Genomic DNA, 25,593 nt, shown 5'->3' with positions numbered 1-25,593 from the left:
AGTTAAAACAATACAATGCTGTTCAAAATGAAACCAAATTATTCTGAGTGTGTGCAAAACAGCACTGATACTCTCAGTGGACTTCTTCATGTTCTTGTGTTTATGTAGAATGTGTGAAATACAGTTAAGCTGAGTAAGTATTTTTTGTGTAAACTATGAATTAGAACAACAAATTTCAATATAAGTTCGACAAATTTCAATACAAGCTCGTATGGATTTACATAATTTTGTTTTTTTCCGAGTGTTTTCTTCATTTCCACAAAATATTTCTAACCATTCACTGGCTGGTGAATCTCTGAAAAACAATTTTATATTTGACAAAGTAAATTTTGAAAAGATTTTATTTTTATTTTTATTTTTATTTTTTGGTCACAGGAAGAAAGAAATCTTGCATCATAATCTTTCTTCCTGGAATAAACTGAAGTAGTCTCATCTATCAGGTTTTCCAGCTTCAAATCTCAGATATAACTAATCACTTTTTCCCTTCTTTCCTTTTCCAGCAAAATTCCAGAAACAAAACAGACAACATTTCATGATGATAAATATCACAGTTGCCACACAGGCCAACAGGAACCCAATCACATCCAAAGAGTGATACTGGAACCAGGTGAGGTCATGGGCTGCAGGCCGAAGGTGTTTAGCTCCTTTGTGGCGCATGACAAATTCAATCCAGAAGACTGCTCGATCCAGGGGCTTCACCGGTTGATCATGTTGAATTCTTGATAATTTCATAACATTCTCTTTATATCTGAAGGATAAAAATAAAGATACCAATGCAGCAGAAAGAGGTATAGACAAAACCCCTCAAACACCAAGTTAAAGAAGGAAGGGGTTTATTCAGCTGGAAGCATCAGCAAGACTCCTGTCTCAAGAGCTGAGATCCCCGAGCGAGCAGTTCCTGTCCGTTTTAAGGGCTCACAACTCTACAGGGGTCCATTTGAGAGGGTCGTGGTCAGTTGAGCAAGTAGTGGGTACGTGACTGGGGACTGCATGCACCAGTAATCAGAACAGAACAGAAGGGGACAGGGATTTTTACAATGTTTTTCTATAAAATGCCTGGAATCTGTAGATAACATAACCAGTTAGGTCAGGGGTCGATCTTTAACTACCCGGCCCAGAGAGTGGTACCAGGGTATTTACTTGTGGATTTCATTTCTGCCTTTTAGTATTTACTTCTTTTTTCTTTGTAGGCAGAATTTGGGCATAAGACAATATGAGGAGTGATCTCCTCCCTTACTAACACTGAAAGTAAGTTAATGTGTCTGTGCATATCAAGTTTATGAAAGGCTTTTAAAGTGCCAAATAATTCAAAGTAAATGTCAAAGAATTGACATAGAACTTGTGTACTTTAATTGGAATCATCATAGTAAGTTTGGCTTTTAAATTGAACTTTTCTCATTGACAAATGTTTTCTAAAGTAGAAATTGAATGTTAGGTGAGAAAGTTAATTTTTTTTGAAGCAGAGAAAATATAACGCATTTTAAATTTTTTAAATTGTTTAATTTTAAGTTTTTGTGGGTACATATTAAGTGCATATATTTATGGGGTATATGAGCTGTTTTGATACAATGTGAAATTACCACATCATGGGAAATAGGATATTCATCCCTTAAGCATTTATCCTTTGTATTATGAACAATTCAGTTACACTGTTAGTTCTCAAGCAGAGATATGGAGAACGTGCTCAACATAATGAACCATTTTAAGTGCTGTAAGAAAGATCGTGAAAATGTAATATGAGAATTATCATCTCTAAGTTCCTAAAAAGTAATTGTGTCATGGTGAGGGGCATACCTCATAGCTAGTCAGTATGTTTCTACATTACTCTTTTGTCTCCTACTGTTTCCCACCCTGTAGCCAGAAAGATTTTTTGCAATGAAAGTCAGTTTATAGCACTACCCTGATTAAGACTTATGACTGGCTTCTCATTATTTAAAGAATAAAAACCAACTTTGTTATTTGGTCTACAGAGCCCTACATTTTTCGACACTGGCAAGCTCTTTTCCTAACACTTTTCCCCGGCACACTGTCTTCTAGATTGGCCTTCTATTTTTTTCTTTAAGCTCCCAAATGTGTTCTCGTCTTAGCACCTTACACATTTTTTCCCCTCACTCCTGCTCTTGGAGTATTCTGTCTTGCTACAACCCAAGGCATGCTTCTCTCCCTTTTTATGGCTTCCTTCTAATGTTACTTCTAAGAGAGGCTTTTATTGACCACACTATGATGGAACCTCTAGGATTTTGTCTATTTTCTGTGCTTATTTTGCTATTTGATTCCTAGAATTGTAAAATGCATTATGTATGTCATAAAATAAATATTTAAATAGTAAATACAAAATCTAAATATATGCATACTAAGTGAATAGTTCAAAAACGTAAGATCATCTTGAACATTATTTTGAAGTGAAGATATCTATTTACCTACTGCTCAGATCGTGGTATAGGATATCACAACCTGCCTAGAATCACTCTCTTTTTCTGAACCATTTAGTCACTACTTTTGACCTCCAATTAAGTATTAGCCTGACTTCAAATAGCATGCATTAGTTTTGCTTGTTTATGTAAATGAATTATATAATATGTACTCATTAGTGTCTTTTATTAATGTCGCAGTTGTTGGATAATTCCTTTGCTGTATAATATTTTGTTGATTGATAAAGCACAGATTTTTCCTTCATTTTAAGATTACTATGTATTTGTGTTGCTAACGATTTTTGGACACTATTGATAACTCGGTTATAAACATTCTTCTAGATGGTATTAGATTTCTATATTTATACATATCTCTTGGGTATATAATTGAGAGTAGAATTGCTGAGATAAAATTGGATGCATAATTGTGATCCACTTCTTGATTTTAACTTTTTTGAAGTGTATTTTTTGATCGTCAAAATTTAAAGATATGTTATAGTTTTTATAACTTCCCTTACTTCCACTATGACTGCATCATACACTTTCTATGACATTAAATCTTATTATATTTACTAAGTCTTTGGTTATTGCCCACCACATATCACTTCAAATAACTGTTTGACATGCTCTAAGAAAATGTGTCTTCCAGTTGATATATATAATACATATATGTGTATTGTATATGTACATATGTGCATGTGTATTATTCTACATTATAAGATTCCATTTGTTATTTGTGTTCTTCAAATGTTTTATGTCTTGACCCATTATTTGGTCTTTTTTTAAGTCTGTTTAGATTGAGTGAAAGTATTTGCATAATCACACTTAAATCTACCAGTTTGCTTTATATTTTTTTTCTACTTGTCCAAGTTGGTTAGTGTTTCTTTTCAATTATTTCCTATCTTCTTTAAATGTATTTTTATCATTCATTAACCTTCTTTTTTGTGATAAAGTTATTTTAATGTATTCCTTTAGATGATACCCTCCTTCTTTAAAAGCATTATTGAGAGTATTTATAAATGCTGAATTGATGATAGCTGGACTCCACAAGGAATTTTGCACACTGCTATCTTTGGGTGTGAAAAAATCAATTATTAAAAATTTGAATTAAAATTATCTTTTTTGTGTTTCAAAGACCATCATCCAAATGGAAAATATAGTGAACCCAGAATGGGACAAAATTTTTAAAATTATATATCTGAAATAACCCATAATGTATAAATAGTTCTTAAAACTTAATAATAAGACAAATACCAAAGTTTAAAAATGTTCCAAGGATTGTAGTAGACATGTTTTCAAAGAAGATATATTAATGATCAGTAAGCACATATAAGGATTCTCAACGTCTTTAGCCATAATGAAAATGTAGTCTGAGACCAGGATGAGAGATCATTTTACACCCACTAAGAAGGCTGTAACAAAAAGACACATAATAACTCATTTGGCAAAAGTATGGAGGAATTGTAACCATGTTGTACTGCTGGTGGTAGTGATGAATGAAACAAGTACTTTGGAAGACAGTTTAGCAGTTCTTCATAAACATACAGTTCCCACATGAGCCAGCAATCCCACTTGTAGTATCAACCCAAAAGAAAGGAAAACAGGTTTATGCAAAAACTTGTGTAGAAATATTCCTAGTAACCACAATTGGAAACAATCGAAAGGCCAATGAACTGATAAGTTAACAACTAAAATATGACAAAACCTTACTAAAAAATATTAAACTGCCATAAAAAGAAATGAAGTATTAAAATGCACAACAACATGAATAAAACTAACACCATAAAAACAACAAAAAATTAAGCTAGGTGAAATGTCATTTACACAGCACCATAAACTGTATGATTCCATTTATATGAAATACCTAGAGAACAATCTCTAGAGAAAGAAAACAAATTAGTGTTAGACTAGGGCTAAGCGTTCATAGGAAATGACTTCTGTGTCTTTGCAGTTTCTTTTGTGCTGACAAAAATATTCTAAAATTATGTGATAGTGATGGCTTCATGGCTCTTTAAACATAGCAAATATATTTGGATTTTATACCATAAAAAGGAGGATTTTATGGTATGAAAATTAAATCTCATTTTCAAGTACATTACAGTAATGATAATAATAAAAGTTAATTTTTCAACAGGAAAATAGTAATGTTCTGAGGCATTTTAGATACTGAATTAAAATATTTATTATATTATTTCATTTATTCTTCCTTCTACTAAGGATTCATTATATCAAATTTTTAAGAAATGTATTTTTTATATTATCTATATCATTTTAAAAGTATTTTTGTGTAGAAAATTGTTTCACTAACTGGCTATTCATTAGATGTATGGTTTTCAAATACAATATTTAAATAGCTGATACAAAATAAAAGCAGATTTCAGATTGGTTAAATCATTTAAATTCTTTCAAAATTACTCTCTTAGAAAAAGGATGAAACTCACACTCACTATTGACAAGAGGAGCTATCTATAAATACCATCTAGTGAAAAATATTGTTCTACTCACAAAGGATCATTAATTACTGTCTTCAGTGCATTCGCCAAGTCTGTACTCGACATTGTGTCGAAGTCCAATCTAACAGCTGCTCCTCTGGCCTTCATGTGAGCAATGTTATCAGGTTGATCGGCAAACAATGGAATGCCCACCATAGGGACCCCATGGTAGATTGCCTCGTAGATGCCATTGGCTCCACCATGAGTTATAAAAGCTCTGGTTTTTGGATGACCTAGGATTGGATGAATTTTAGCAAAATTATTCATAGGAATAAAATGAGATGCACAATGAAAGGCTCTGAAAGTGACAGTGTTTTCTAGATAACACATTGAACTAATTTGCTGTTGCTTTTCAGACTTCATAGGAAAAACACGTACTTGTGCTGGGTATGCAAGTGAAGGCTGCATGGTGTGTGTGACTTCAGACTGCAAAACAATACAAGATTTCCAGTTGGACTAACGAAAAAGTGCGATCTAGATTTTTAAAATGTTCAATAAAGAAGAAAACAAAGAGATGGGCATGAAGTGAACTGCTATTTTAAGTGCAGTCACAGAATGTGATATGTGGGGTGTGCAAGGCAGCAGGCAGTGGGTTGATGGTGGTGCTAGGATTGAGGAAAGACAGGTCACAGTTCATCATGACCTATCATCACTTTATGATTAATATTAGCAATTTAATCCTTCAGAAAATACAGAGTAACTGATGATAGAAGAGCTATTATTTTTTTGTGGCACTTGAAATAACCCTGCAGGAGAAGAAACAACAGGTATAAAGTAGTAGAAATAAGAGACAGAGAGACAGCTCAGGAAGTTATTGAAAAATTCTGTGATATATAGTAACACCAGAAATAAAGATTCTTGCTGTTTCTGACCATAAAGAATGTGAGTGTATATCATAAAATGCCAATAATTATAGCATATTCTTTTTCCCCTTTGACTGGCAAATAAATATAAAGAAGTTACGTTTTGTGTTTCCTTAACAAACATTGAAAAAGCTTGTTTCATGATTAACTATTAACACTCTAATGTGCTGTTACTAATATATCCAGTATTTGTTCACCTGAGTCTTACCTAGAAGGTCATTCTGGGGTATCCACTTATAGAGCCGAGTATTGAGACCTAAGGTATCTGGTTTATTCCCATCAAATCTCCACAGAACCTGTTACAGTGAAGAAAATATCTTATTCCATAAGTGGAATTCAAAACTTATAGAATGTTAAAACTGTAAAAAGAGAAAAAGAGTAGGAAAGAGATCAAGGGATGTTAGTAAAACAGAACTACTCAAAGACTGATGTAAATAGAATACTCACATTTAATTTTGGCCAACTTCACATTTGTCAGAAGTTTCTATAATTGGTTTACTTACAAACATTAACAGCCTCTTTCAGTAGTTTTCCACACCAGTAAGACACTTCATCTTACCTTTTGTGGAATCTGGGCAAGGGCTGATGCAATTACGTTGGCCCTTTCTTCTTTCATGTTAGTGATCACTGACCCCAGAGTAAACACCACAACACCATGTTCTCCAGAGCTCTGTACAAACTCTTCCATTTCCTGTGAAACAGAATTTGTTTCATCACAAAAGAGTAACAGCACAGCAGGCACTACTGAAAGAGATGGTACAAGTTACTAAAGAGAAAATCAGGTATTTTAAGGAATTATCGGAGTAAATAATATTTTCTAACTGACTCAATCACTCAGGTTTTTTTGCAATTAGATATGTAATGTGAGATAGGTAGACGCTGTTAGGGTATTTGTGTAACTATGTGTGTATGTGTATGTGTTTGTGTGCATGTGTGTAAGGGAGAAAAGAAATGGAGCTATTTCACTCTAGTCAGGGAGATAATGTTAAAAATATTACATACACACTCTTCTCTTATAATCCTAAAATTACTAATATAGGTTCTTGGAAAGTGGCACCACTCAGCTTTAATTCTATATTGTTCTACTAAATCACTTGTGTTTATTTCAGGCAGGTTTTCTGTAGGATTCTTTTAGTTGGAAGCCATTGGTGTTTACTTCCCTCACTATGAGCTCTGAGGATAGGCTGCTCACTGTTGGGATAATTTTATATCTATATTTATGTTTCTCTACAGTGCTTTATACTTCACTTAGAGTTTGTCAGAGTTTTCCGGTAGTTTTTGAAAAACTAAAATAAATATATAAATAAATAAAAGCTGATGGTTAAGAACCACTGACATTTTGGAGTCAGGTATTGGAATTTGGAATTCCTGTGAATTAGTCCAGGAGTCTTATTTATAATACAGAATTGTACAGTATACAGTTACATAGTTGAATGCTCATATTTTGAGGTTATTGTTTAGGTGGAACACCTATTGACCTGAAATCACACTGTTAAACTGATGTGCTATTTATAACTGCATGTGAGGAACTCTCATCATCACTTTGTTGTGTCTCAGAGGCAGCACTTGCATCAGAATAGAAGAGGCCACCAGACCTTTCTGCAGGGGAGATCTTGTGTCTCTCTTGAGTAGCTCATTCACAATGAGGAGTGGAAACCTACTGAATATCAGAGGTCAGAAAAGTCAGGAAACTCCCCTTAATGCTAAAACAACAAGGTTATCTGGAAAGTCCCTAGCAGGGCAGGCGGCCATTTGTGGTTTGGTCAAAGGGCGGGAACCAATGAACAACTGACTAATGTTTAACTTTAAATGTCAGCCAATTGTAAACCTACAACTGTAAAAATCCCTAGTGACTCTGTAACTTGCTGTAACTTGTTTGTATCTGACTACAAAAGACGGCTAAACACTGAGCTGGAGGTCTCTCCCTAGGATCGGATACCTAGCTGGAGGGAACCGAGTTCGAACTCGAAATGAAGCGATCCCTGCCGCTTGGCTTTGTCTCTGGACTCTGGTGGTTGCTTTCGGGTCATCACGGGTCTGGGCATTACGACACCACATCACACTCCTCATGAAGATGTGCTTGGCTGCAATCGATTGAGAATTATTCTGACTTGCGTTCTCCAATGTACGCCAATATTTAAACTTAAATACTTTCAGATTTAATCATTGTGGTAAAACTTTTCCTAATGATTCTTAACAAAACAAAGAAAAATGTCGAAATGTTAACTCTACAGACCACATATTACAGAGTGTTTTTTTTAAAATATGATTTTTAATCTTAAGGTAAGAGTCATTGTACTGCTATTCCAGGTAATACTTGGGGCATCTAGGTATTGTGTGTGATTGCAGTTGACTGTAGCCATTTTTACTGTAAATGGTGTTCAGTGTTTCACCTCACTAGCTTGATGCCAAGAGCCTTCTTTATCCATGAAGTGTTGAAGGAACCTAACCTCTGTTTACAGATTCATCACTGATATGGACTGGTTGTTTCTTCTTCTGTGATAATGTAATAAAAATAATATAAGATTAATGTCAGAAATTTTATAAAAGCATGAAAATTTTTTTTAAATAAAATTTTTCTAAAATGTTTATGTTGTGATATTATTTATATAAAATATATTTTTTCATCATGGCTTTTGTCCTATTTATATAGCTCAATGTTCACATGTGACACTTACTTAGAAAATGTTAATCTTACTGAGTATATATTTTCCTCCTGCCAAAACTTGTCATCTTGTTACCTTTATCATTTCCTAACTCCCTTTATTTGTATTACAGCTGACAGTGTAATTGAATATTTCATTGATAAAATTATTGTAATGCTATTGTATGTACATAGTATAAGTTTTTAGTCATTCCTTCATTTAAGACGTTGGACTACTTCCAATGTTAATTTTAATTTCATGCGTATTTTCCATAATGTTGAATAGGTACACCTTGATTAATTTTTTTATCTGTATGATTCCACGTGAATATATTATAAAACTCATGGCAATGTTCATTTTTAAAACACCTGATACATTTTGTCAAGTGTCTTATTCTCTTATATAGAAATTATCTGTGAATCTAATATTTAATTGAAATGAAAGCAACCTAGCTGGGTTAGCAATTACTTTACATAATAAACAAAGAATTGGTTTCACAACCATTGACTTGCATTCAAATCTTTCTGCAAGTTAATAACAACAGCTAATAGTTATCACTATTGTACTACTAGTCATCCTTTTTCTTGTCCTTCTACAAGTCCTACTCTCTTCCCCTTCCTACTGGCACTATCGGTTTCCCTTATTGTGAGGGGGGAAATATTTCAAAAGTAGGGCAGGGTGGCATAGATGTTTCATTAGTCTTACCCCAGCTTTTGTCTCTTGAGAAAGTTATCATATAAAGCCCATGCAATTTGCATTCATCATAGATATTGAGTTTTAACAATGGAATAAAAACTCAGCTTTATGTGGACAAAAATTACCTTTTAAAAGATTACTTAATAATGCGATAAAGAATGCTTGCTTTGTACACGTCTTAAAAGTGTGATATTAATTTACAATATACAGGTTTATTGTGTTCTTTCATAAAGAGTATAATCTTATATGCTGAAAGATTTTTTTTTGGTATTGAAACTAAGGACACTATTCAGATACAAGTGGTATAAATTATTTGGTCTTTATTATACATGCATTGTTCTTCATCTCTGTGCTTCTCTGTCAGGCAGCTATGATGTTAAGACAAGTTGACACAGGAAGCTTTAATGAGTTGCTTGTCATATGTCAAAAATCATCTGCTTTCATAGGGTATGTTTATGCTGTAATATGTAAACCCCTGGGGTATCAATGAAGAATAATTTAAATGCTTTAGCAAGATCAAGTGATCACTGAGTTTGTCTGCAAATATTAAAGGAACACATTTATTTTATTGAGGAAGTGTTTTAAGCTGCAATACTGGTTAAGATCCTCATTACCTATGGGAGAATTTTTGAATTTCAATTAGCTCATTGTTGTGGGAAGTCAGGGACCCAACAGAACAAGTGAAAATGGCCAGTCCTTGCCTTAAGCGATGATATTATCCTGTGAAATTCCTTCTTCTGGCTCATCCTGCCTCAAAAATCTCCCCCACTGAGCACCTTGCGTCCCCCACTTCTGCCTCCCAGAGAACAACCCCCCTTTGACTGTAATTTTCCTTTACCTGCCCAAATCCTATAATACAGCCCCACCCTTATCTCCCTTTGCTGACTCTCCTTTCAGACTCAGCCCACCTGCACCCAGGTGAAATAAACTGCCATGTTGCTCACACAAAGCCTGTTTGGTGGTCTCTTCACACGGAAGCGCATGACACAGGTGTCTGTCAACTATGACTTTGCAAGAGAAGATAATTCTGAGGTACTGAAAAATCTGGCTCTATTAAATGAAAATTGATATCTCAAGTGACCTGTGCATGTTAAGTAATTAGTAGTATTAGTAATAATAACAAAATAACAATAATTGCAAAATTAATAATATTTTTGAGTAACTGACTACAGGCAAGAGATACTTCAAGTGTTTTGTAGTGTTAATATTTTTTCCACACAACATGAAGTTGCCACTATTTTTGTAAATGTAGGCATCATTATTTCTATCAACATTCTAGTCCACTTTTCCATCATCTGCTACCTGAATCCATACAAAATTTCCTGAATTGTTGGCTCTTTATCCGGACCTTCCTGCAATTTAATCATTGAATATCTTGAAAGCTCTTCTTAAAGAAGAGAATATTTTCATATATCTTTCTTTCTTAACTCTTTTTCGTAGTTTTTCAAAGTGCTTAATAAATATTTCAACTCCCAATATATATCTGGCTCTAATTTGCCTCTCAGCATCATCTGATTCTTAGTGTCTCCCTGAAAACTAAACCTGAGGACTTGAGAACTATCCTGACCACTTTACCTGCTTTCCATCTTTTGTCTGTCTCTCCCTGTCATACTTTTACTTATTCCTACATATTGTTCAGCTCTCATTTTGGTAAGCAGTGATTCCAGGATACTTTCTATTATCTCCACTGATGCTTTCTTGGCATTGGGCTTTTCCCTGAGATCATAGATTTTATATAATTTTTATTACTTGCACATATTCTATCTTTTGAAGTAGAATGTAAGGTATGTGGGCACAGAAAGTGTGTCCATTTTTTTTCTCTGAAAATTCTGCACTTACCTCTGTTTTGTGCTAATCCCTTTGTAAATACTATTTGAATGAATGATCAATACCTTCTTAGGCGTTAGATAATGAAGACTTTAATTTAACCAACTCTATTTTCAAAGTCTCCTTAGTATTCCCCTCTATTTGTAGTACTCATAAAACTCACATACATGTGAAGGTATCACTATGTACATGAGTTTCTAATTGGTATCTGCTTTACCCCACCCACTTCCCATCTTTCTTTCAGAGTAAGTCAACCACTCTGAATGAAGACCGTAGAATCATTTCTACTGAAAATTCAAAGCCAACAAAATAAAACCAACGAAAGCATGTTTACCTTAGGTAGGGGTTTGGCAGGTTTGCAGAGGAGTCCTCCAACAAAATCAACATTTGGTAAGAGTGGATGTGGAAACTGAAAATTCCAGGAGTTTCGAATAAGCCATATGTCGGCTTTCCCCGTTGTCTCAGATAATGTAGTGGGTCTTCCTGACAAGAATAAAAAAAAGAAAAGTGGATGACACAGGATAATTACATTAGGTTATTTTCTGAAAGGAGTTAGAATAATGTAGGCAAAAATATAGGCAAAGTGTCTGTGCTTTGAAAAATATATACATATATTCATCTATAGACACAATTTAATTTTATGTATTAATTAGTTTGCCCATGTATATTTATAAGAAAGGCAAAGTAGTAGGAGAATTGTGAGGTTAAGCTACATCTCTAATGTCATATCAGTATACTCACAATCATAAACAATTATTAAAATAAGCCACAGAGAATTAAACATCAATGTCTTTTCTTTTTAAAGCTTCAATAGTATCATATGGACATTTAAACAACTCTTTGAGCTCCATAGTCAATTAATTCTACTGTACACATAAAAATAATTTTCTAAAAATTGTCTAATTTACACTACTCATTGAGCTAATTCTTTTATCTTTGGTTTTTCAAGTGAACTGTGGACTATGTTGTGAGTATGGTTGAAATCCTTGTACTCTTTTAGATTCAAGCTAAGATCTTAATAATATTATCTTTAAGTAAATATATTTGTAAATTATAGCTAGAAATTTTTGAGAAATTATTGAAACAAAGATTTGTACTCAATCTTCATCTGTCTTATATTTTTTAATAAAGAGACATCGTTTGAAAAAAACTATGTAGGTATAACAACCTTCACACTTCAACAAGATGATTGGACTTTAAATGAATGGTTTAATGAAAGAGTATAGAAACATTAGAAACTTCAAATTACCTTTAATGATTTATGCATCAGAGATATAGACATTCTCTCTCTCTACTATGAAGGAAATCTTCTGGTAACATGGGAACACCTTTTGATTTCTAAATCAGAAAACCAAGCTTTACAAGAAAAAGTAATTTCTGCAGTTATATAGATAGTTGTAGAAAAATGTGTAACTACTCATTCTAAATCTATGCATTCAGTAAGACGTTATTTGATGAGTTTTACTGTATTTAAGATATAAAACAATGTATAGTAAACCAGATGTGTAATTGCTTAAAGTCTTAGATGCACTAATACATAGGTTTATGATTTCCTTGGGTGTTCTGTGTGAATGATGGTCCTAGGGTTTTAACTGACCCTGTAATTTGAGCTTTTCTATAATATTTGTGAGATTGATAGATCATCTTGTATTTTCGTTGTATAAATTCACTTACCAAAATCCCACTACCTTGACTTTATGGCTTTATATAAGCTCTGTTTCAAAGACACAAATAAGTTACAGATTGAAAAAAAAATACTTACCTAGAACTTCACTATAAAACTGATTCCACTTCTTCAGGTCATACAATTGGAAACAAAAGTCAAAATAAAGCATATAGATCATATTTTTTACCCTCTCCATGAAAGTCATTTGATCACTTAATTCTGACATAACAACAGGTACGTAGGAGGGAGGGAAAATAAATCCTACAGAATGCTTTTCAAAAACGTAGCCAGGACTGAAGCGGAGACTGTACACAAGGGGTATGTTAAATAGCTCAGCCAGCAGCTCACTACCGGGAAAAACAGGATCTGCTAAAACGACATCAAATCTTGACTCTTGTAGTTTCTTCATTAATTTCTTATTTGAAACCAAATCTTTACAGAACTTTATACGTATGTCACCAAACCTCCACATGATTTCTTGCATTTGTGAAAAATATAACCAAAATGAATCTTTTGGAAGGTCTGACCATCTCTTAATCTCTTGCGTAATTATATTTTCAAACTCAGTTTTAGTTAAAGATGTAGGATAAACTTCAATTTTAAGAGCAGATGAGTTGTTGGGATCAAAAACAATGGAAGCTGAAGATGCCAGTACAGTCACCTCATGACCTCTCTGGACAAGCTCTTCCAGGATTGTCTTCATATTCATCCAATGGCTATATTCTGCTGCCCACACCAGCACCTTTCCACAACTCCCAGAGCTAAAGTAAAAGCTCAGTTGTATTAGCAGAATTACTGAAGTCCATTTCACAGACATCCTGGTGCAATGCAATGCTTGTTTTCCAGTTGCTGTTCCTTTCTGTCGTTTCTCATGGTTATATCCAAAGATAAATTAGCCAAGAAGTTAAAATGTAACCCTTATACTTCAAAGTACATACAATATTATTAAATCAACATTCCGAGCATGTGCATGGCAAGGAGACAAATGAAGGTAAATGACCTGTTTACACAGATGTGACTAATTTCCCTTTTATGTTTCTGAGTGCTATCCTTCAGTTAATATCAAGGATCTTGTATGGACATGCCATTTGTCTTATGCAATATATTTAGAAGAGTGTCCAGAATTGTAGCAGTGAACGGTCATGTTTCTGCAGTCCATTTGACACAAAACTAAAGATAAAATGACTAAACATGGTCCACATATTTTGTACACTTTGTTGACATATAATTCAAATATCATACAATGTATCAATTATTGTGTAAATTTTAATGTTTTATAGTCTATCCACAGAATTATGCATCTACCATAACAATCAATTTGAGAGCCCTTTTATCTCCCCAAAATAAGCCCTGTAGCCTTTAGCCTTTTCCTCTCCACCTCTAGTTTCTGCATTTCCCCTGTCCTTGGAAATTGCTAATTGAATTTCTGCCTCTATAGATTATCCTATTTTGGACAATTTTTAATAGTTGGAAGCATACAATATGTCGTATTTCATGAGTGGCTTCTTTCATGTAACATAATATTTTAAATGTTCATTTATGATGTAGCATATACATGTTGATTCTTGCAACCATCATGTAAGATATTGAGAGTGTGAAGATGACACTACCTTTATAAACTTTGTGAAAGTAATCAAAGATAAAGAGAGAAAAAGAGAAAAGTAAATCAAGCTTGTAGTATATGCAGCATTAATCATTAGGTTAGCTTGTTCTCTGACTCACTTCCTCACAGTTATTTGGCTATTGTCCTAGAATTATGCAGACCCTGTTACAAGATTATAGTTCCTCTTAACTCTTCTCTAGATAATAACTTAAACATTATGAAATGATCAACTTTCCTTCTGAGGTATTTCTTCAGGTCCAGCACACTGATAAAACTATTGACTAACTGATGCCAGCTGATCTAGAGGACCCCACAGGGAACTGACTCAGCAAATAATGTTCTTTCTTGCTCCTACTCCCCTGACCAATTAATAACCCAAATTTTCCAGTCCATCACCATCTATGATCTCCTTAAAACTTCCAGCCCAGAGCTCCTTGAGGAGCTGGATTTGAGATTCTCTTCTCATCTCCTTGCTCAGTGCCCTGCAATTATTAAACTCCTTCTTTGCTGCCAAACCTGACATCTCAGTGTAATTGGACTATTATTGGACAGTAAGCATATGAACCTGTTGGTCCCATAACAAAACTTCAATGGAATAAGTAACTGCAAATATAATAAAACTAGAAAGATAACTATAATTAGAAGTGGAACTTAATGATGTAACAGAAGTGATGAAATCTCATGATAAAACAAATAAGTGAGGAGTTACTTCTTAGGGAAGAGCAAGAAACTTATTTCTTGAGATGGAATCTACTCCTCTTGAAGATGCTATGAACATTGTTGAATGACAACAGGAGATTTGGAATATAACTTAAACTTACTTTATAAAGTAGCATTAGAGTTTGAGAGGATTAATTCCAATTTTGGAAAAAGATCCTCTATGGGTAAAATGCTATCTGACAGAACTGCATGCTGAAAAAAATCTTTTGTGAAAGGGTGGGTTAATGTATGTGGCAAATGCCATTGTTGTCTTATTTTTAAGAAATTGCCACAGCCATGGCAACTACTAGCAGCCACCACCACAATAAGTTATCAAACATCAATATTGATGCAAGACTCTCCATCAACAAAAGTTGCACTCACTGAACATTCAGATGATAAATAGCACTCTTTACCAATTAAGTGTTTTTTAATTAAGGCATGTACTTTGTAGACTTAATATTATCACACACTGAATACACTACAGCATTGCATAAGCGTAACTTTTTATATTCCTTAGAAACCAAAGCAAATTGTGTGATTCACTTCATTGCAATATTTGCTTTATTGTAGTATTCTAGAACCAAATCTGCAACATCTCAGAAGTATGCCTTGTATTAGTGAAAACACTTAATATGAGATAAACTCTAAAATATATATTTCAGTTGAATGGGCTCTATTTACTCACCCCTTCTGTTCCTCTTTGTGAGAGCCACGCATATTATCTACTTTCATTCAGTCATGTTGGCCACATATATTAACCCACCCTTTCACAAAAGATTTTTTTAAAGTTTCTAATTCCCACAAAACACAAACATACACAGACTTTGTCATTCCACACAAAGCCCAAAGGTCCAAGGTGGTTTTGGAAAACAAATATCTTACATCACTTTACCTATGTGGACCCTCACTAATTAGCTGATAATATATTGAATAGCTATAATATAAAGACTATTTTGATATGAGTCACATGAATAATACAGGATGCTTAGAGTTCCAGAGAAAAAACACAAGTACTTCTATATGAAATAGTTAGAAAAACTTAACAAGGCAGGAACCATATGATATAAGATGAAAGCTTTGATTGCACCTAGGCAGTGTGTGGCCAAGAAGGGAGTTTCCAATAAAGAACAGAAAGATAAAAACCACGCACATATGGAGAGCATCCCAGTGTGTATGGATCACAGAGAAAGTTGAGAGCAGGAGGTTACAAAAGACAGTTAATTTGAAATGAAGACCTTAGGCAGTCTTATTTGTCATACTATGGATTTGAATTTAATACTCCACCAAAATTTACTTACACAACTTTTAAAGGATGACAGTTATGAAATCAAGATATTCCTTTAGCAAGCAACTGCGTCAAATAATATTGGCATGTAAAGTCAAGACCTTAAAATTAGAAAAGATTATTTAAAAAGTGCATTTGTAACCAAAACAGGAGATCATAATAGCCTGATGTGGTTTGGCTGTGTCCCCACCAACATCTCATCCTGAAGTGTAACTACCACAATTCCCACATATTATAGGAGGGACTTGATGGAGTTAACTGAATCATGGGGATGAGTCTTTTCCATGCTATTCTCTTCATAGAAAATTTTGCCTTAGATTTTGCTATTTGTTTTTGGATAGTTAGTTTTCTTTACTGCCTGCTTTTCCTCAAGCCTCCTTCGCTCCTTGATTTTATATATTAATTTATTTTTAATTAAAAAAGAAAATGAAGTTACTTAGATTTTATGTCCAATGTTGAATTTTCATCTTTATGTCTTTTGTCACACACTTTTTTGTTAATCGGAAACCTATATGAAAATACTACATTTGAAAACATAGGAATACATAGATGTTCCAAATTCATAAGCAAAACGAATTTCATAATCCTAATTAGTATACTTGCTTTTATTGAGTTTTATGAAATTTAATTAAACATTACATTTTTAAAAACTCATTGGATGGTGTATAAATAGTACTACCTAAAGAGTGGAAATCTACAATTGCAATAACAAGAAAGGTAAAATTAACTGATTGCTGGACTATAATATCAAAATTGTAATTGCCTTTTAATTCTAGAAATGTCTACTTCATAAGAAAGACTACATCAATCTAAGCTTCTACTTTTATGCCCAAGTACACTGGGTGGAGTTCTGACACAGTCAAATATGCTGAGGAGATTCTAGGGCATAATTCTTCTCTATCTTTGTTTATCGGCCCTCCCTTTTTATGTTCCTTGGAGTTAGCACACTTCAGCGTTGTTTTTGTTTGTTTGTTTTTGAGTAGTTAGCACAGATCTTAAGATTTAAAATCTTGGCCAGGAGCAGTGGCTCAGGCCTGTAATCCCAACAGTTTGGGAGGCCCAGGCGATGGATCAAGAGGTCAGGAGATTGAGACCATCCTAGCTAACATGGTGAAACCCCTTCTCTACTAAAAATACAGTAAATTAGCCGGGCGTGGTTGCGGGCGCCTGTAGTCCCAGGTACTCGGCTACTAAAAATACAAAACAATTCGCCGGGCGTGGTGGTGGGTGCCTGTAGTTCCAGCTACTCGTCTACCAAAAATACAAAAAATTAGCTGCGCGTGGTGGCAGGGACCTGTAGTCCCAGCTACTCGGGAGGCTGAGGCAGGAGAATGGCATGAACCTGGGAGGGCAGAGTTTGCAGTGAGCTGAGATCAGGCCACTGCACTCCAGACTTGGCGACAGAGTGAGACTCCGTCAAAAAAAAAAAAAAGAAGATTTAAAATCACAAAATGTGAGATAGGAACTTAATATTTTCTTTTCATTTTGTCACAAACAAATGACAACAAAGAGAAGTATTTCCAAAGTAACTTCAAGAATTCATAGGTAAATGATTGGCTGCTCCCACATACACTACTATAATGCTTTAAATTTGTTTATGTAGAAGTAGTGCCTATTAATGCAAAGGAGAAAATGAGATTCAAATTACAAATGGAAAACCACACTTTCTTCACTGTGTAAATGGTTGCTGGTAAGGATTGGAGATTGTACTCACCTTCTGTGGAATCTGGGCCAAATCTGAAACAATGAGATCAGCCTTCCTCTGTAAGGTTTTGCACAACTGGTGCCAGAGAAAACACAACAGTGCCATCTTTGCCAGAGATATGGACAAATTATTTCATTTCCTACAAAGAAAATAATTTCTGCATCATAACGATGCAATATTATGTAGAATAATGTAGTTTACTTAAGCTTTAATAAAAATCAAAAGAAGTTTCCATATGTATAGTTATATTGTCCCTATATTCTGCCATATACTTCCAGTCTCTATAAGAAAGTTTGTGTTAGAAACACATGGCTTCAATACATAGTAATTATTTACTAGAAACAGTACACAACCAAATAATTATACAGAACACTTAAGCAATAGTATGTGGCTCTTTTAATATTTGGTAGAGATCTAATTCTAAAATCACAATGGTTTGCAAACTCATAAAAATATTCCTTGAAGAGTGATGTCAGTAAAATGATGAAATAATGCCCCCAAATTAATTCCCACACAAAGAGACAGCTAGTAACTATGGAAATACAAAAAGCCACACTGAATTCACCAGAGCTAAAAAAAGAGAAGAAGAAAATCCCAAGACTCATAGACATGGGAAAACTCATGATCTGTAAGATGAATAATTCTTTTGGATTATGACACCCCTTCCACACACCAAGAAGACACCACTGTGAGAGAACTTTACCTGAAATTACCAAGATCAGAGGAGGAAATTTGAGGGGAATGTTCAGTTTCTTCATGCATCTGTGATTCTTTTTGGGCAGCCCAGGAGAGGCATTAGGAGCGGCTAGAGGGTTGAATGACCAGGGGTGAATTGGAAACAAGAGTGGGAGTACAAATCACAGTGACAGGCACACAGATCTCAGCAACTGCTTGGCATTCCTATTAGCAGGAATGCCACGCTGCAGAGTTTGACCAGTACCATAACACTGCAAGGGCCAAAATACAAAAGAAGGTCTGAATCTTTGGCACGTATTTTTTACAATTCTCAGGTCCTCATATGGAGCTTTTCTATGACCTGCAAACAAGTATAACATTTGATATTAAGTTTCAGTTATTGCTTAAGTCTCTCCAAGACCTAGAAATCACTGCAAGTCTGGTTTTAAGTTACAGTGCAGAATTAAAGTTCAGATACTCCACAAAATTTTTGATAAATTCAGTGCACACCTATTTTAAAAATTCAGAAATCACAGCACATATGAATAGAAAGTTGAAAAAATACACTTTAGAGAATAATCCAGGAGAAAGATGATAAATTTTTCAAAGAAGTGGAAATGTTTTAAAAATAAAAAGAAATCCAATTGATAAAAAATAAGTGAAGTGAATTGAAAAACTCATTAGAAAACTTCAACAGCAGACTTGATCAAACAGAGTAAGAAATCAGCAATCCTAAAGGTAAAACATATGTAATTACCCAGTCAGAAGAGCAATTAAAAAAAAAAAGAAATAATTAAAATTAGTGAAGTAAGCCTATGAAAACATAAACATTATTAAGCAAACTACCTCTGTATAATAAGAGTTCTTGAAGGAGATAAGAAATAAGAAGTTCTAGAAAGCATACTTAAGAAAATAATGATGGAACATTTTGTAAATCTAGAGAAAGATGACAGTATCCAGGTACCCTAATCAAATTTAATACAAAGAGTATTTCCCAAAGGCACATCCTATTTAAATGGTTAAAAGGTAAATACAAAGAAAGAATAGTGATAGCAATATGAGACAAATTTTGTACCATATTAAACAATGTCCCAATTCAAGCTTCATCAAATTTCTCAAAAAAAAAAAAAAAAAAAAAAAAAAAAAAAAAACTTGTGAGCAAGAAGACAATAAAACATACATTTAAGGTGCTGAAAAAAATCTGCCATACCAAAATACTGTGCCTACCAAAGCAATTCTTAAAACCTGAAAGAGTGATAACATTTTCCCACACAAACAAAAGCTAAGGCATTCATAAACATCAGACCAATCTTATAAGAAATAATAGGAAGGAAAAATTTTTTGTTGGAAAGAAAAGGACACTCACATGTAATAAGAAAACATCTGAAGGCATAAAAAGCACTTCTAATAGCACTTATAGAGACAAATTCAGAATGCTCTAATACTATAATTGTGGTATACAGGCTATTTATATCTTTATCATGAAGAAAAAAGACAAAGATATTAAAGAAAGTAGTAACTACAATTGGTTATGAGATGGAAACTTGAAAAGATATAAATTGAGACATCAAAAGTCATTATGTGGAAGACAAAATTATGTCAAAATACAGTTTTGTTTATTTTTCTTTGTGCTCAAAGTTGTCATCAGTTTAAACTATCTAACAATAAAATAATTTTGTAAATCTTGCATTAACTAAGAAGTCAAACTTAGACATAACAAACAAAAATGACATGAAATCAAAACATATTACTAGAGAAAATTGCTTAACCATAAATGAAGACACAAAGAGAGAGAGAGAGAGAGAGAGAGAAAGAGAAAGAGAGAGACAGAGAGATACATAGAGAGGGACAGAGAAAGAGAGAAAGATCGAGAGAGAAAGTATATACAAAAAGTAACCCAGAAAACAATTAACAAAATGGAGGTAGTAAATCTTTATCTATTAATCATATTACAGAATGAAATTGATTGAATGATCCAGGTAAAAGACATAGAGTGACTGAATGGATACATAATTAAAACTCAACTCTATTGTCCACACAGGAAACTCACTTCCCCTATGAAGGCATACACAGACTAAAAGGAAAGAAATAGAAAATGTTGTTTCTTGTCATTGTAAACAATAAAAAAATTACAGTAGTAGCTATACTTAGTTAAAATATATTTTAAGTCAGGATTGATAAGAAGTTGGCCATTATATAAAAATCACGAGCACAACAGAGCAACAGAATAAAATTGTAAATATATATGGTCATAACACTGGAACATCCAAATATATAAAGGAAAATTTACAGAGCTGAAGAGAGGGATTTACTGTGATATAATAGTAGAAGACTTCAGCACTTTACTTACAACACTAAAAATATAATTCAGACAGAAAATCAAAGAAGAAATCTCAGAGTTAAACTGCACTCTAGGTAAGATAAACCTAACATGGACATTTACAGAACATTCCATTGAACATCTACAGAATATGTAATCTTCTCAACAGCACATGAAACTTCTTCTAGAATAGACCATATTTTAGCTCAAAATAGGGCTTAACATTTTTTTGAATCAAAATTAGGTCATTTTTTTCCATAACAGAATAAAACTAGAAATCAATAAAAGAAAGAATATGGGAACATGTATAACTATATGAAAATTAACTGTGCTCATAAACAATCACTGGGTATATAGATAAATTTTTTTTAAAATATATGAGAAAAATAAAAAACGAAAGACAATATAACAAAACCTAGAAATATAGAAAAATAAGTTCTAAAACAATAGATATATACCAATAAATGTCTTCATTAAAAATGCAGAAATATCTTAAGTAAACAACCTATACCACCTCAAGAAATGTGAAAACAGAAATTAAACTAAAAAATAGTAGACAAAGGATATAACAAAATTATAGTGGAAATAGACAAAAGAGATTTTTTAAATATTTAAAAATCAATAACACAAAAGTTGGTTTATTGAATACATAAAATTGAAAAATCTTCAGCTAGATTAACTACAAAAAGTGATGACTCAAATAAATAAAATGAGAGATGAAAAAGATACATAACAACTGATACACAGAAATACAAAGGATTATAAGGTACTATTATAAACAAGTTCATGCCAACAAATAAAACAATCTAAAGGATACAGAAAAATTTTTGGACACGCGCAACCATCCAGGATTGAATTTAAAAGAAATAGAAACATGAACAGGGAAATAATGAGTAAAAAGACTGAAGCAGTAATAAGAACTCACATCAAAATCAAAAACTAAAAACCATAAACCAATGGCATGGGCAAATACTTCATGACTAAAGCACCAAAAGCAATTGCAAAAAGAAAGCCAGAATTGACAAATGGGATCTAATTAAACTGAAGAGATTCTGCACAGCAAAATAAACTATCAGAGTGAACAGGAAACCTGCGGACAGGGAGAAAATTTTTGCAATCTATCCATGTGACACAGGGCGAATATCAAGAATCTACAGGCCAGGCACGGTGGCTCAAGCCTGTAATCCCAGCACTTTGGGAGGCCGAGACGGGCGGATCACGAGGTCAGGAGTTCGAGACCATCCTGGCTAACACGGTGAAACCCCGTCTCTACTAAAAAATACAAAAAACTAGCCGGGCGAGGTGGCGGGCGCCTGTAGTCCCAGCTACTCGGGAGGCTGAGGCAGGAGAATGGCATGAACCTGGGAGGCGGAGCTTGCAGTGAGCTGAAATCCGGCCACTGCACTCCAGCCTGGGTGACAGAGCCAGACTCCCTCTCAAAAAGAAAAAAAAAAAAAAAAAGAATCTACAAAGAACTTAAACAAATTTACAAGACAAAAGAAAACAACCCCATCAAAAACTGGGTAAAGGATATGAACAGACACTTCTCAAAAGAAGACATGTATGCAGCCAACAAACATATGAAAAGAAAACTCCTCATCATTATCATTAGAGAAATGCAAATCAAAACCACAATGAGATACTGCAAAACCACATAGAGATATCACAATGAGAATGTGATACAATTCTATCACAGTAGTTAGGATTGCAATCATTAAAAGGTCAGGAAACAACTGGTGCTGGATTGGATGTGGAGCAATAGGAATGCTTTTACACTGTTGGTTTGAGTGCAAATTAGTTCAACCATTGTGGAAGACAGTGTGGCGATTCCTCAAGGATCTGGAACTAGAAATACCATTTGATCCATCAATCCTACTACTGGGCATCTACCCAAAGGATTATGAATCATGCTACTATAAGGCATATGCACAAATATGTTTATTGCAGCACTATTCACAATAGCAAGGACTTAGAACCAACACAAATGCCCCTCAATGACAGACTGGATAAAGAAAATGTGCAATGTACATTATGGAACACTATGCAGCTATAAGAAATAATGAGTTGGTGTTGTTTTGTAGGAACATAGACCAAGTTGGAAACCATCATTGTCAGCAAACTAACAAACAGAAAACCAAACACTTCATGTTCTCACTGCTAAGTGCAAGTTGAACAATGAGAAACACATGGACACATGGAGGGGTACATAGCACACTGGGGCCTGTCGTGGTGGGTGGCAAGTGCAGGGGAGAACGTTAAGACAAATACCTAATTCATGTGGGGCTTAAAATCTAGGTGGCTGGTTGATGGGTGCAGCAAGCCACCATGGGACATGTATACCTATGTATCAACCTGCGTGATCTGCACATGTATCCCAGAACTAAAAGTATAATTAAAATATTAATCAATTTTTCTCAAATGTTTTTTTCCAAAACACTAAAGTAAATACTATAAAAATAATTTTTCAAGAGTGTGATTACCTTGATACTAAAACCAGAAAGAAGGAACCAGAGAGAGAGACAGAGAGAGAGAGGGAGGACAAATTTATAGACTAATAATCCAGATGAACATAGATGCAAAAATACTCAACAACTGCTAGCCAACCAAATCCAAGAGCACATCAAAGAGATTATACACAATGATGAACTGGGATTTATCCCAGGGATGCAGAGAAGGTTAAGCATATGCAAACCAATAAATGTGATACATTACATCAAGAGAATTAAGAAAAAACATAGTTTTATCAGTAGATGCACAAAAAGGATTTGATAAAATTTAAATTTCTTCATGAAGAAAACGTTATACTTTCAACAAATAAAGTATATTAAAAAAAACTTCAAACTTATAAAGGCCATATATGACAAATGCACAGGTAACATCACACTAGAAAAAGAAAGTTGGAAAGCTTTGTCTCTAAGATCTGGAACAAGACAAATATGTCCATGTTGACCACTCTTATTCAATAAAACATTAGAGTTTCTAGCCAGAGCAATTAGCCAACAGAAAGAAATAAGGGGCATCCATTGGGAAAGGAGAAACTCGAATTATCCTTCTCTGCATATGACATGATTTTATACACAGAAAATCCAAAGACTCCACAGAAGCTCTTAAAATTGATCAACACATCTGACAAAGGCAGAGGGTACTAAATCATCATCCAAAAATAATCAGTTGTGTTTCCTGTATTCCAATATCTAAATGAAAAAAAAAAAAAAAGAGTGAAAAAAAGAAATCACATTTACAAAGCTAACAAAATGAAGTATGTAGCACACCAGTTAGAATGGCAATCATTAAAAAGTCAGGAAACAACAGGTGCTGGACAGAATGTGGAGATATAGAAACACTTTTACACTGTTGATAGTTCTGTAAACTAGTTCAAGCATTGTGGAAAACAGTGTGATGATTCCTCAAAAATCTCGAACTAGAAATACCATTTTATTCAGCCATCCCATCACTGGGTACATACCCAAAGGATGATAAATCGTGCTGCTATAAAACACATGCACACATATGTTTATTGCAGCAATATTCACAATAGCAAAAGCTTGAAATCAACCCAAATGTCCATCAGTGACAGACTGGATTAAGAAAATGTGGCACATATACACCATGGAATATAATGCAGCCATAAAAAGGATGAGTTGTGTCCTTTGTAGAGACGTGGAGGCAGCTGGAAACCATCATTCTCAGCAAACTATCGCAAGAACAGAAAACCAAACACTGCATATTCTGTGCATCAGTCTCCCTAGTAGCTGGGATTACACGCATGTGCTACCACGCCTGGGTAATTTTAGTATTTTTAGTAGGAACGGGGTTTTACCACGTTGTCCACCCTGGTCCCAAACTCCTCACCCCGGTGATCCAACCTTCTCGTCATCCCAAAGTGCTGGGATTACAGGTGTGAGCCACCACACCTGGTGGACAAAATTTTGAGAGAGGGAGAAAGGATCAGATATTTCATATTTCCCAATATTTTTTGTTTTACTGTTAGTGTTGTTGATGCTGAGATTATAAATATCTTAGAATAAAGTTAAATATTTAAAATTATTTGACATATAAATATTATTACCAAGTTATATACAAAATTCAGACATGCTAGATTTAGGATATGGCTGTATCACTTCTGTAAAAAACACAAATTGGATTAAAAACCTTATTAATAACACCAAAAGCCCATGTTAGGTTTTAAGTTTATTCACATTGTATATGCCAAATAAAAGAAAATTTTGCTTATGTGAGAAACTTGACCCTATCCAGAGAGGCCAAGCAGTTATTCATATGATTTGGTGACTACAAAGATTCTAGAATATAATCACCAATTTCTAGAAAATATGGTGGTTTACAAAAATTAAGAATGAATGCAAAGTAATGGAAGACTGAAGCTTAGGTAAAATTCAGGCATAAAAATATACTTCAGAGGATAATAAGTAAATGTAGTAAATCAGGAAAGACCTGTCACAATGTGCTATGTTGTGAAAAATGAATATGTCTATATTTTTAAAGTCTGAGAGATTTAATGGTGTTTGTCTTTTTGGATCAGCTCCCCATGTGCTTTAATTAATTAAGAATCAACTTGTTACTTGTACTTGTTACTTGTACTTGTACTATCATCCTTCTTAGAGCTTCCGGCCCAGCAGTTTCACTTCTGTTTGAATGCAGCAGAAGGTGCAGCTTCCTGTTGTCCCAGGAACAGCCAGATGGCA

At 34.1% G+C, this 25,593-nt stretch overlaps 1 protein-coding gene across 1 annotated transcript; it reads right to left on the bottom strand.

The window, feature by feature from the left end:
• Positions 1–378: 378 nt before the first annotated feature.
• On the bottom strand, positions 379–13,439 carry LOC115893526 (UDP-glucuronosyltransferase 2B33-like). The gene is made up of 6 exons (XM_030917667.1): positions 12,697–13,439; positions 11,269–11,417; positions 6,326–6,457; positions 5,975–6,062; positions 4,917–5,136; positions 379–748 (listed from the first exon to the last, which is right to left on the bottom strand). The coding sequence occupies exons 1-6, from the start codon at positions 13,415–13,417 to the stop codon at positions 469–471; spliced, it is 1,590 nt and encodes a 529-aa protein (XP_030773527.1). The 5' UTR covers positions 13,418–13,439; the 3' UTR covers positions 379–468.
• Positions 13,440–25,593: the final 12,154 nt, after the last annotated feature.

This window comes from Rhinopithecus roxellana, chromosome 2 (assembly GCF_007565055.1).
Source record: "Rhinopithecus roxellana isolate Shanxi Qingling chromosome 2, ASM756505v1, whole genome shotgun sequence".
NCBI classification, from domain to species: Eukaryota; Metazoa; Chordata; class Mammalia; order Primates; family Cercopithecidae; genus Rhinopithecus; species Rhinopithecus roxellana.
The sequence above is the reverse complement of the archived record's forward strand: the minus strand, read 5'-3'. Positions and strand labels throughout refer to the sequence as shown.